The 13,346-nt window shown below is 43.6% G+C and overlaps 1 protein-coding gene across 1 annotated transcript in view; it reads left to right on the forward strand.

Annotated features, from left to right (window-relative positions):
- The first annotated feature begins 1,356 nt into the window (after positions 1-1,356).
- CUL5 (cullin 5) overlaps positions 1,357-13,346 on the forward strand; it is a 106,549-nt gene continuing 94,559 nt past the window's right edge. Inside the window, 2 exon segments of the mRNA XM_005579530.5 lie at positions 1,357-1,805; positions 1,808-1,834. Of these exon segments, the coding sequence (XP_005579587.1) occupies positions 1,578-1,805; positions 1,808-1,834 (255 nt within the window). The 5' untranslated portion in view covers positions 1,357-1,577.

Here is a 13,346-nt window from a genome sequence, read left to right on the forward strand (position 1 = left end):
AATGGAACGGAGAACTTATTGAAGCCAGAGTTGTAGCAGTGGCGTTTCCAGAACAAGTGAGTTAGGAAAATTGGAATGCTTCGGTTGACAGTGGGATGTTCAAATCAGACTCTCAAAAGTGTCTTAAGGTTCAGTTATAAAGTTCCTTTCATAAGCAAAGGGTGGAGATTAAGATACTAGTTTCCTTTCTCCTCCTACGCTCTCAAATGCACACTGTATTTTTTTGTTTGCAGTTTTTTGTGTTCTTGGTTTTTTTTTTTTGAGACGGAATCTCGCTCTGTCGCCCAGGCTGGAGTGCAATAGCACGATCTTGGCTCACTGCAATTTCCACCTTCAGGGTTCAAGCGATTCTCCTGCCTCAGTCTCCCGAGTAGCTGGGATTACGGGTGCTCGCCACCACGCCCAGCTAATTTTTGTATTTTTAGTAGAGACAGGCTTTCACCATGTTGGCCAGGCTGGTCTCGAACTCCTGACCTCGTTCAGGAGTTTGCCTCGGCCTCCCAAAGTGCTGGGATTATAGGCGTGAGCCACTGCGCCCGGCCTCTTCGCAGTATTTATCACAACTCCCACTAAGTGATATTTGACTTGTGTAACCATGCTTAACATTTGGCTACTTTATTAGGCCATAAACTCCAAGAGGGCAGAGGTCTTCTCTTTTATTTAATCCTGTATTTCCTGTGCCTAGTATATACAAGTGCTCAAACAAGTATTAACTACTTGACTGGATTCTTTAAGTAGGTGCATCCCTCTTCTCTGCTTTTAGTCCAGAGCTCTTACTTATTTCTATGCTTTATGGCCGTATGAAGGCTGTTTGTAAACTTGCATAATACAATACCAGGTATCCTGTAGGTTCTACACGTAAATTATATTCTCTCCTTGGCCAGTGGTTTGTGGTCTGAAGGGGTAAAACCTGGGGGCTTATAGTTTAGGATCTTCTAGGATACTGTGCCTTCAGAAAATCGAAGATTAATATTCATTACCTAAACAATCTTTTCTTTTTTCCCAAACTTTTTTGTAAAGATGAGGGTCTTGAACTGGCCTCAAGTGATCCTCCCCCTTCGGCTTCCCAAAGCGCTGAACAATATTTTATCTAAGTGCCAGGCATTCTTGAATATAAATATTAAGAGTCAATACGCTTGTGCACTCAACACATATTTACTGGGCGCATTCTATGCACCAATTATTGAAGACAGCTGTTTTAAGCACTTCACGGCAATGCAACTCCCCTAACACCGAGTCCGGGATGTGGGGAGGGGTGCGGGAAAACGCCAGGTCCCGCCAGCAGAGGGCGCGGTCCTGGCCTCGTTGCGGCCTTGGGACCCACCGAGGCTTCCAGGCTCCCACGCTCGCTCCCGAGCGCGTCCCCGCCCTCGCGTCACGTGACGCGGCCGCGGAACCTGAGCTGCGGGCCTAAGCCGAGCTAAATTCGTTGCGGGTGGCCGCGGAAGGTGCAACCACAAAAGCTAAGCCGAAGGAGTCGGGGAGGCTCGTGGAGTCGATGCTTCCTCTTCCAAGTCAGGTCGGCTCCCGTTACCTTCTCGGCAGCATTCGCCTTTCCCGTCTTCCTGAGCGCGTGCATGAGGTCTTTCGCGTGGGGAAGCTCTGGTGACCATGTAGGGGACAAGAGTGAGGAAGCTCCTGGTGCTTGGGACGAGGTCAGCGCTGTCGGCACGCTGCCCCAGCGCCCGCCACACCCCGGTGCGGGCCGGCGGGCCCTGGGCCCTGGTGGGAACTCCGGCCTCCGGTCAAGGCCTGGCCGGGAGCGCCACGAATTCTCGCGTCCTCTCGCGAGAGTCCAAGTTGAAGGAACATGGCGACGTCTAATCTGTTAAAGGTAAGACCCTCACTCCAGCTTGGGTTTTACTGTGTGGCGGCTGGGTTCGGCTCTTCGGGAAAGGCATGGTTCAGGTTCAGCTGCGAAATGTGGGAGTGTTCAGGGGTTGTCCACTGGCAGGGAAGCCGCGGTGGCAGCCGGCGAGGACCGGAACGCGGGTCTGTGGCCTTGGGGTCGACAGGCTCTGGTGGTCCCTCCTGCCGACTGGCCGCTGGGAGAAAAGCCTGACTGAGCGCTGGCGGGGAGCGGTGCTTTCAAGGGACCAGCTCTGGCCGGGAGCGGGAGATGAATGGTCGTGCGGTGTCCTGACCAGGTGGGCCGTTAGTACTGTTAGGTCTCAGTTTCTTGTAAAGCAGTGTCTAAGACGCATCAAAGGAAAAGCCAAGAAAATGCTGCCTAACAGGTTTCAGTGACTCGACCCCCCACTTCTTCCATTTCTGTTCTCGTTCTGTCTGCACGAAATTCCAAGTCAGACCAGCAGTGCCTCCCACTCCACCCCCCTTCCTCCCTTTTCTGCGTGTTACACCTTCCCTCCTAATTCTCCCATTCTTGAGTTCATCTTTTTCCTTTTTCTTAGGAAACTGCTTCCTAACCCCCACCCCCGTTACAGGGCGCAACCAGATGACAACTGATGAAGCGATGCCATCGTTTTAGGGCGCAGGAAAGTTACCTTGTCAAAGACAATATTTAAAGTTAGTTTTATATAGCAAGGGAGATCTAGGCCCACAGGGGCAGATTCTCCACCAGTTAAAAAGTTTGGAGAAGAATGAGGAAGACTTGGAACTAGTCTGTTCTGTGTATGTGTCTGTAGTAGTTAATCATTTGCCTTAAAGTACGACAGAAATGGGGGTGTTGATTAGCTCAGGGAACATAATATTAATGGCAAAAACCGCAGTTACTTTTGCACCAGCCTAATACAAAGGATGAACCACCTCTTCCTCAGACCTCTCATGCCTTCAGGCAATGTGGATGAATACTAGAAAATAATACAAAAGAAAATGTACGGGAACCTAACCATCATATCTTCTTTAGACCACTGATATTTGATTGTCTAACAGATGGGACTGCCTCATAAAATGAAGAACAAATTTTACTAAGAGGTGGGAGTACTGTATATATCACCTTTTGAAAGGGAGAGGGGCCCTAGAATTAGACTCCCTGAATAGCCACCACTTAAAAGCGGTATGACTTTGGGCAAGTTTCCTTATGAGTAGGACAACATTATCAGTAGCACCTGTATCATAGGACCTTTGTGAAGATTAAATTAGTTAATGTATCTATAATGCTTAAAACCGTGCCTGGCACTTAATTAGTATAATACAATAAATTACTAGAACTACTCTCCCTCTTTCTTTAAGAAAACTAATTCAGGGGAATTGAGTAACCCATCCCACTCTGCTTTTCTCTTTTATAATGGTATAGCAAAATTCCCATGCTTTACTTCAGAAAGAAAATTTGTGGACTGGGCCCAGTGATCACTCACTCCTGTAATCTCAGCTCTTTGAGAGGCCAAGGTGGGAGGATTGTTTTAGATACATTAATCTTCACAGTGTTCCTACAATATAGGTGCTATTGATAATTCTGAGTTAGAGGTTATAGTTAACTATGATCGCGCCACTGCTGGTGTGAGACTGAATGGAAAAAAAAAAAAAAGGAAAGAATATGTTTAATTTCTGAAGACTCCTGTTGCATCTGTATGGTGACATAAACAGTATCTATGCTATTCATTGAAATGTGTTTAAGAAGTAATTTTGTCCCTGATTCTGCAAAATTTTGACTTGTTGATTACCTGGATATAAAGCAAGGTCTTTTTCTCCCCAAAAATAACTCTCAGAAAAAAGTAAGTCACTGCTCTCTACTCCTTACAAAACCTCACAAACGATTGTTTGGAGGAGAAGCTACTTTGGTCCATATTAGTTAAGTACTTACCTGTGGAGGCGACTTTGCTTCAGATTAGTTAAGTACTTACCTTGTGGAAATTCTGAATCTACAGCCACAGCACAGACCTGTGAATGGAAAAACTGCCTGAATATACGGAAAATGGGTACTTAGGGTTTAGGTTTAAAAGCTCACAAGAATTTAAACAGTGTTTTAACTCGAACATTTACAAATAAAGGGGGAAAAAAAAACTAGTAAGTGACTCACTCTGGTGAACATGAAGACAGATGCCAATGATACATTGAGAAAAATTCAATAACATTGTCTTATGAAATGTTCATTAAGGGAAAATGCTGAATTTCTAAATGAATATTATTTTATATAGTAGATGATTTTAAAGATGTTTAAAGTAATAGACATTATAAATGAACATTTGGTTCTTTTATCTATATATATCCAAAAGTTTATGTATTCAAGTGGGCTAGAAAATCTTTTTCTATCCTCATTGGGAGGTGATGAGGGATTGCCTTACATAGTAGCCCCTGCCACCCGCTACCCACCATCCCCCACTTACCCCCAGGGAATATATTCCAAGACCCGTGTGGATACTTGAAACTGTGGACAGTACCAAATCCTATATATACTGTTTTTTCTGATCTGATTACCAAGAGGGCTGCTAAGTGACTAATGGGAGAGTAAGGTATACAACATGGATATACTGGATGGAGCCAGACTGTGGGAGATTTCAACACAGTGCTCAGAATGTGCAATTTAAAACCCGTTGTTTCTTTCTGGAATTTTTTTTGTCTAATATTTTCAGATCGTGGTTTACCACGTGTCACTGAAACTGGAAAGTGAGACCGAGGATGAGGATGGATGACTATTTGTACATTAAAAAGTAACTAATCATCAAGTGGGAAGACTGAAGTTTGTCTTTGGGAGAAATGTAGTGAGACCTCTGCAGGGTAGTTCTGTAACATAATTTGTAGGATTATTTAAATTCAAGGCTGGTGCTACCTTGAATAGAGACAGAACTGGCTGGAGAGTGGCTAAATTAGCCTCATACCCATTTTTGATGGGATTAATAACTTGGTTCATTAGAAAAATGCCTTTGACATTGTACAGTTAGATTTCACCAGAGCATTTTTGACAAAATTAGGTCCCATGGTCAAAATGGAGAAGTGTGGGCTTGATGAGACTACTATTAGAATTTGATTCATTATCAGTCAGACAACTATACCTGAAGGTATAATTCAGGTCATGAATGATAAGGATAATAAATCAGTCCTTGAAGGAGGCCTTTAGTGTTGTGCTGAAAGTATATGTCCTTACTTACTGTATCAGTAAGCTGAATAAAGTTAAGTTTATTGAATTTGTGGAGGACACAGAGTTCAAAGGGATAGCTAATATGTTTTGAAAGATTCAAAACTTCCTTTTTTTTTTTTTTTCTTGGAGACAGGGGGCAGGGTCTTACTCCGATGCCAAGGCTGGAGTGCAATGGCACAATGACGGTTCACTGCAGCCTCAACTTCCCGGGCTCAGGTGATTCTCCCACCTCAGCCTCCTAGCTGGGACCAGCATGTCCTAGTGTGTACCAGCATGCCTGGCTAATTTTTTATGGAAACGAGGTTTCCCCGTGTTGTCCAGGCTGGTCTTGAACTCCTGGGCTCAAGCCATCTGCCAGCCTTGGCTTCCCAAAGTGCTGGGATTACAGGCTTGAGCCATCACACATAACTCAAAACTTTCTTGATGTGTAACTTAGAAATTAGAAGCCAATGTCATAAAAATCACCGGCTTTTCTTTCTTTTTAATTTTTTTTTTTTTTTTTTTTTTAAGATGGAGTCTTGCTCTGTTGCCAGGTTGGAGTTCAGTGGCGCGATCTTGGTTCACTGCAACCTCCACCTCCCGGGTTCAAGTGATTCTCCTACCTCAGCCTCCCAAGTAGCTGGGACTACAGGCGCCCGCCACCACGTCCAGCTAATTTTTGTATTTTTAGTAGAGACGGTTTCACCATGTTGGCCAGGATGGTCTCCATCTCTTGACCTTATGATCCACCCGCCTCTATCTTCCAAAGTGCTGGGATTATTGGCGTGAGCTATCATGTCCGGCTGCTTTTCTTTTTTAATATTGGAATTTGACTCTAATAATTTTATTGTCTGTTTAAAGCAAGCGGACTATTGCTGGATCTTAGAAGTCTTTCAGCTATGTAAAGATTTGTGTAGCACATTTTGACATATACAGTTATCAACTGCTTAGGGGTTTATATCTCTGAAAACCTTTCCATGTAACTACTTTATCTTTGTTGTTTTTCCTTAGAAAGTGTGTCTGTAGAACGTTCGTAGGGATCTGATATTATAATTTTATCTTCTGTTTCAGATTACTTTGAACATGTAATTGTGATTGTTCCTTTTCTTTTGCAATTACCATCTTGGCCCTTAGTGCTCATTTTTTTTGTTTCCAGTTCATTGTTGTACTCCAAACAGCAACTGTTTAAACCTTTTTTTGCTGAGCCTCACCACCCCTCCCCCCCCCCTTTTTGTTTTTTGAGACAGAGTCTCGCTTTGTCGCCCAGGCTAGAGTGCAGTGGCACTGTCTCGGCTCACTGCAGCCTCCCGGGTTCATGCCATTCTCCTGCCTCAGCCTCCCGAGTAGCTGAAACTACAGGCACCCGCCACCACGCCTGACTAATTTTTGTATTTTTAGTAGAGACGGGGTTTCACCGTGTTAGCCAGGATGGTCTCGATCTCCTGACCTCATGATCCGCCCGCCTCGACCTCCCAAAGTGTTGGGATTACAGGCGTGAGCCACCGCACCCGGCTCTCCTCTTAATTCTTAGCACGTTACTTTACCCAGCTATTTGAAGTGCCCTTAACTTCCTTGGTCGATACCACACATTTTTCTTGTTTCTCCCATATTCTCCTCTGTTCCATGCTACCTCCTAAATTGTCTCCTTCTGCTTGTTCTTGTTCAGTCCCCGTCTTCCCCCCAGGACTTGGTGGTATGTCCCCTCTTTTTTTTTTTTTTTTTTTCCAGTTTCCCGTTTTTCTCACTCCTATGCCTATAAGAAAGTCCATGTGTCGCCTCATATAAACTTTTTTTTTTTTTAGAGACAGAGTTTTACTCTTGTTGCCCAGCCTGGAGTACAGTGGTGGGATCTCCACTCCCTGCAACCTCCGCCTCCCAGGTTCAAACAATTCTCCTGCCTCAGCCTCCTGAGTAGCTGGAATTACAGGCACACAGCAGCACACTCAGCTAATTTTTGTATTTTTAGTAGAGACATGATTTTACCATGTTGGCCAGGGTGGTCTCAAACTCCTGACCTCAAGTGATCCACCTGCCTCGGCCACCCAAAGTATTGGGATTACAGGCATGAGCCCCTGCACTCTGCCTCCTCATCATATAAACTTGTACTCTGCCTCTGCCTAAAACTTTTGTCCATTTCTCACTGTCACAGTTCTTGGAAAAGCAGCCCCCATTTGCTGCCTTTATAATTCTTAGCCCCTTAACTTACTGTAATATGGCTCACTCTTCTCTCCTACTCAATTGTATAGAACCTGTCAGTCGTAAAAGCATTAGCAACGTCCTGATTATCAAATGAGATTCTTCTCTGATAATATTTATCCTCTTTTCTGGCATTATTGCTCTTTCCTCTGCTTCTCTTTTGGTTTTTATGACATTCCCTTCTTGGTCTGCTGTCTCTCAAATCACCTTTGTTTTTTCACTGACTTCCCTCCCCTGCCCCCAGTAGAATTATATCCTAGGATTTTATCTTCAGCCCTTTTCTATCTTTGTATGTTTTTTTCTGGGACAGTCTTAACTCCCATGATTTCACTATTTTTATCTCTTAGCTCTGATCTGAGCTCTAGATCAAAATGCAGTTCTCACCATATCACTTTCCTGTTCAGATACCTTTGATGATTTAAATTATTTGAGATCTTTCCAGCTGGGTCTTCTCCTGATAACAACTAGTATCCTCTCTCTTTGTCTCTTGTCTCTCTCTCATACATGTGTGTGCACACACCCCTACCTGGCTGGTTACTTGTTAGCTAACTAGCATGCCAGAGGTCATTTTCTGCCTAATAACTAACTCTTAACTCTCACTCTGTCTCCTTCTAATTGGATCTAGTGAGATGGAGTCACAAGAAGGCAGTAGTGTATAACTGAACCACAAGAGAAATCAAACATTAAACTGAAATATGATTCATACTACTTCTCCTCTCTGAGTGGAAATTTTGTTTATCCTTTAAGAGGAAAGAAAATGGAAATGTAAAGCAGTGATTCAGAGTGTGTATAGAGGCCGGGCGTGGTGGCTTATGCCTGTAATCCCAGCACCTTGGGAGGATGAGGTGAGAGGATTACTTGAGGCCAACCTAGGCAATATAGCAAGACCCTGTTTCTATAAAACAACAACAATAAAAAGTGCCTGTAGAATTTATTCATTATTAAAATAACTTTATTGACACCCGTGTGCAAGGCACCATGGAGAATGCAAAGATATATAGAACAATGTCCATGCTCTTTGGGAATTTGCCATATACTAAAGGAGATTAAAAGTTACTAATGATTTACTGTAAGGCAAAGGTTTCACATGTGTTACCAATTGCTCTATGCTCCCTCACAGATTGAGGAAATAATTTCTCTTGGGATGATCAGTGAAAATTTTATGGAGAAAGTGTTGGAGCTGGATTTTGAATAATGGGTAAACCTTTTGTAGGTGGTAATTAGGAGAAAATTTGGTAGGAATCTAGGCTAGATCAGTTTGGCTGCAGTGTAAGGAGGGCTGCATGCTGTGTTAGATATTCTGTATGGATAGTGTTCCTTGGGATTGTTGCAGCGTAGAAACCCAGAATACAGGGAAACAACAAGAGGGATAGAAGTAAAAGGGAAGTCGGGTCAGATTACAAAGGGCCTTCAGTGCTAGGCAAGGGGGTTTGAAATAAAGTTCTGTAGTTACTGAGGAATATTTGAAAAATATGTGAGCAGAGGTACTCTCAAGCCGTCAATCTATTTTTGGCTTTTACACATAAAAGTTATTACTTCTATTTTCTGTATATTTATACTCTGCTTGTGAGATGGCCATAGATGAGGGGCATTTGTGCCAGTAACATCTTGTTCATTGAAACCATAACCATAACAGGAATAATTAAGTCTATGGGAAATAAATTTATTCATTGAACAAGAATTTAATATTTCCTAATTCTAACTAGATAATGATGAACTAGGCAGACAGCTCCTGCCCTTGTGTAATTTACATTTTTGTTGGGAAGAGAGACAATAAACATAAACAGTTAAATACATACTGTAGCTCAAGTTGTGATAGGTACTATGAAGAAAAACAACCAGGGTAAAGGAGAGAGTAGAGTGCTCAGTACTATGATTATGATTATTATTTTATTTATTTATTCATTTATTTTGAGACAGGGTCTTACTCTCTTGCCCAGGCTGGAGTGCAATGGCATGATCTTGGCTCACTGCAACCTCCACCTACTGGGTTCAGGCAATTTTCCTGTCTCAGCCTCCCAAATAGCTGTGATTACAGGTGCCCACCACCAAGCTCGGCTAATTTTTGCAGTTTTATTAGAAACGGGGTTTCACCATATTGGCCAGGCTAGTTTCGAACACCTGACCTTAAGTGATCTGCCTGCCTCAGCCTCCCAAAGTGCTGGGATTAGACGTGAGCCACTGCACCTGGCTTATTTTTGATAAGATAGTGAGGGAATGCCTCTGAGGAGATGGTATTTGAGGTAAGACCAGAATGAAGCAAGGGAGCAAGTCATGTAATATTTAGAAGGCTGTTCCTTCTAGAGGGAACAGCCAGTGTGAAAGCACAGAGTCAGGATGTGCTTGGCAAGGAATATGGATGTGATACAAAGATTTGAATATTGTTGGTGAATGTGGTTAAGATACATAACGAGAGAATTCTTTTTAATATGTCTAGTTAAGTACAAATGAGAACCTCATTAAGAACTTGTCAATTTTTCATTGGGTTGATAGAAATTGCCCTCTTGAAAGGCACATCTAAGAGGGACATGAACCTTAGAGCGGCCTTCCCCTACTTCAGTGTACTGTTCTAGAGAGGTGGTTGCATTTGACACAGCCTAGGGAGCAAACGAATTTCAGCGGTGTCTCTGTTGGTCATGGGAAGGAATGGGAGAGGGAATAATGGACTAATCAGTAACTATAAAACTTTATGATACATGTAAATGGTAGAATCTTTCATGTTCTATGAAAATAAATGATTGAACAATTACCATAATCTGGAGGTAATGTATGTTACATAAAACTTCTAAAAGGAAGTGGCAGCTCAGGATAAATTTTGATCAGTCATTTTTCAGTGGATTAGAGGAGGGGAATGTTAGACTGCTGGAAGGTAGAAAGAGGATACTAGGCATCTTTCTAGTAAAAAGAGAGGTTTTGTTTTTGTTTTTGTTTGTTTTGAGAGGAGGTTTAACTCTCACACAAGCTGGAGTGCAGTGGCATGATCATGGCTCGCTTCAGTCTTCATCTCACAGGCTCAAGCGATCCTCCCACTTCAGCCTCCTGAGTGGCTGAAACTACGGGCATATACCACACTAGGCCTGGCTAATTTTTTATAGGGATGGGATCTCACCATATTGCCCAGACTGGTCTCTACTCCTGAGCTCCAGGGATCTTCCTGTGTAGGCCTCCCAAAGTGCTGGGATTACAGGTATGAGCAAAAGAGCCAGTCAGCCAGAGAGGTTTTTCTTTCCTTTTCTCTTTTCTTTTTCTTTTTCTTTTCCTTTTCTGTTGAGACAGGGTCTGACTCTGTCCCCCAGTCTGGAGTACAGTGGTGCAATCAGCTCCCTGCAGCCTTGACCTCCTCAGGCTCAGGTGTTCCTCCCACCTCATCCTCCCACAGGTGCAACACCATCATGCCCAGCTCATTCAAAAAAATTTTTAGAGACAGGGTTTTGCCATGTTGCCCAGATCTGGATTTCCTGGGCTCAAGCAATCTATCCCGTTCTCCCAAAGTGCTGGGATTACAGTCATGAGGTACCATGCCTACCTGAGGTTTCTCTTAATAAATATTTTGCCTAGTGTCCTGGTGAACCCAGGTGTCATTAAAAGCCATTTGCCTCCTGCCTTGGTTAGTAGGTGGAGGAAATAGATGCCTGATACACTCTGTAAAGAAAGCAGGGCTGGGTGCAGTAACTCACGCCTGTAATCCCAGTGATTTGGGAGGCCAAGGTGAGAATATTCCTTGAGGCCAGGAGTTTGATACCAGCCTGGGCAACCCCATTTGTACAAAAAACAAACAACAACAACAACAAAAAAAAGCAGGATACAGCTCAGGTTAAAACTTTGGTCAGAGGCTGGATGCAGTGTGGCTCATGCCCAACACTTTGGGAAGCTGAGGCAGGAGGATCACTTGAGGCCAGGAGTTGGAGACTAGACTGGGCAGCATAGCAAGACCTACCATCTCTACAAAAATAAAAATTAAAAAAAAAGTTGGTCATATCCATGGAGTACATACAAATAGTATCAAAGGTAATTGATCTGTGTAACTGGAGTTTGTTCATTCCATAAAAATCTGAGCATTTATGGTGGACTGGATACCATTTTAAATGTCAGTTAGGCTGGGCACAGTGGCTCACACCTGTAATCCAAGCACTTTGGGAGTTGAGGTGGGTGGATTACCTGAGCCCAGGAGTTTTAGACCACCCTGAACAACATGGTGAAACTCGTCTCTACAAAACAATAAAAAAAATACCTGGGGGTGGTGGTGTACAGTTGTAGTTCTAGCTACTCAGGAGGCTGAGTTGGGAGACTTGCTTGAGCCCAGGAGATTGAGGCTGCAGTGAATTGAGATTGCACCACTGCACTCCAGACTGGGCGACAAAGCAAGACCCTGTCTCCAAAAAAAAAAAAAAAAAAAAAACTATCAGTGAATATGACAAAGTTCTTAGACTTTGGAGCTTATATCCTGTTGGATGAATACTGACACTAAAGACATAAAGAATACACTTGCATAGTTTTTGCTGGTAATTAGGGTAGTAGCGAGAACAACATGATAAGATGTTCAAGGCCAGATGCGGAGGCTCACGCCTGTAATTCCAGCATTTTGAGGAGCCCAGGTGGGAAGATCGCATGAGCCCAGGAGTTCAAGACCAGTCTGGGCAACATAGTAAGAGCTCGTCTCTACAAAATATTTAAGAATTATCCAGGCATGTTGGTACATGCCTATAGTCTCAGCTGCATGGGAGGCTGAGGAGGAGGATTGCTTGAGCACAGAAGATCAAGGCTGCAGTAAGCAATGTTCATGCTACTGCCCTCTAGCCTGGGCGACAGAGTGAGACACTTGTCTCAAAAAAAAAAGTGTTTGGAAGGTGGAGCCACTATTTTACTCACTTATTTACAACAGAAAATAATTTTCCCCAAAAAACTGCGTTTGACTTTTTTTTGTTGAATGTTCTTTCTCTGCCACATGTTGACATTTCAGCCAAATTCCCATAGCTTTCCTGCGCTTTTCTTAAAAGTCTGTTTATTCCAAATTAAAATTACAGTTGCATAGCCAATCAGAGTGTCTCTTCTACCATCTGAAGACTTTGTCTCTGGTTGTGCAGAGAGGAATGGAGGAAGGGCATTTTTCTTAGATTGGTTTGGGAGGCCTCTCTGAGGTGACATTGGAACTGAGACCTGAATGATCTACATTCTAAGGCAAAGGTCTTAAGGTGCAGTGATGAGCTTGGCCTGTTTGAGGAACACCTTTAAAAGGTTGCTGTGGGCCGGTCGCGGTGGCTCACGCCTGTAATCCCAGCACTTTGGGAGGCCGAGGCGGGCGGATCACGAGGTCAGGAGATCGAGACCACGGTGAAACCCCGTCTCTACTAAAAATACAAAAAATTAGCGGGGCACGGTGGCGGGCGCCTGTAGTCCCAGCTACTCGGAGGCTGAGGCAGGAGAATGGCGTGAACCCAGGAGGCGGAGCTTGCAGTGAGCCGAGATTGCATCACTGCCCTTCAGCCTGGACGACAGAGTGAGACTCCGCCTCAAAAAAAAAAAAAAAAAAAGTTGCTGTGGCTGGAACGTAGTGAGAATTACTGGTATTCAAATATATATAATCAGCCCTCAGTATTCATGAGTTCCATGTCTATGGATTCAACCAACCAAAGATTAAAGATACTCAGAAAAGGCCAGGCGCAGTGGCTCATGCCTATAATCTCAGCACTTTGGGAGGCTGAGGCAGGCAGATCACCTGAGGTCAGGAGTTCAAGGCCAGCCTGGCCAACATGGTGAAACCCCATCTCTATTAAAAAAAACACAAAAATTAGCTGAGCGTGATGGCACACGCCTGTAGTCGCAGCTACTCGGGAGGCTGAGGCAGGAGAATCATGTGAACCCAGGAGGCAGAGGTTGCAGTGAGCCGAGATCACTCCATTGCACTCCAGCCTGGGTGACAGAGTGAGACTATATCTCAAAAAAAAAAAAAAAAGCAAACGAGAAATATCACATATATGCACTTAGTATGGCACCTGCACACATTTATTTTTATTAAGCCACCTCACTTTTGTTGATATAAGAAAGGTTTTATGAATCCCTAATAGATGCAAGTAGTGTACTTGCAATATAACAGTGGTTATGAGCTCAGCCTCTGGAGCCACACTGCTTAGGT

This window comes from Macaca fascicularis, chromosome 14, assembly GCF_037993035.2.
Source record: "Macaca fascicularis isolate 582-1 chromosome 14, T2T-MFA8v1.1".
Classification (NCBI taxonomy): Eukaryota; Metazoa; Chordata; class Mammalia; order Primates; family Cercopithecidae; genus Macaca; species Macaca fascicularis.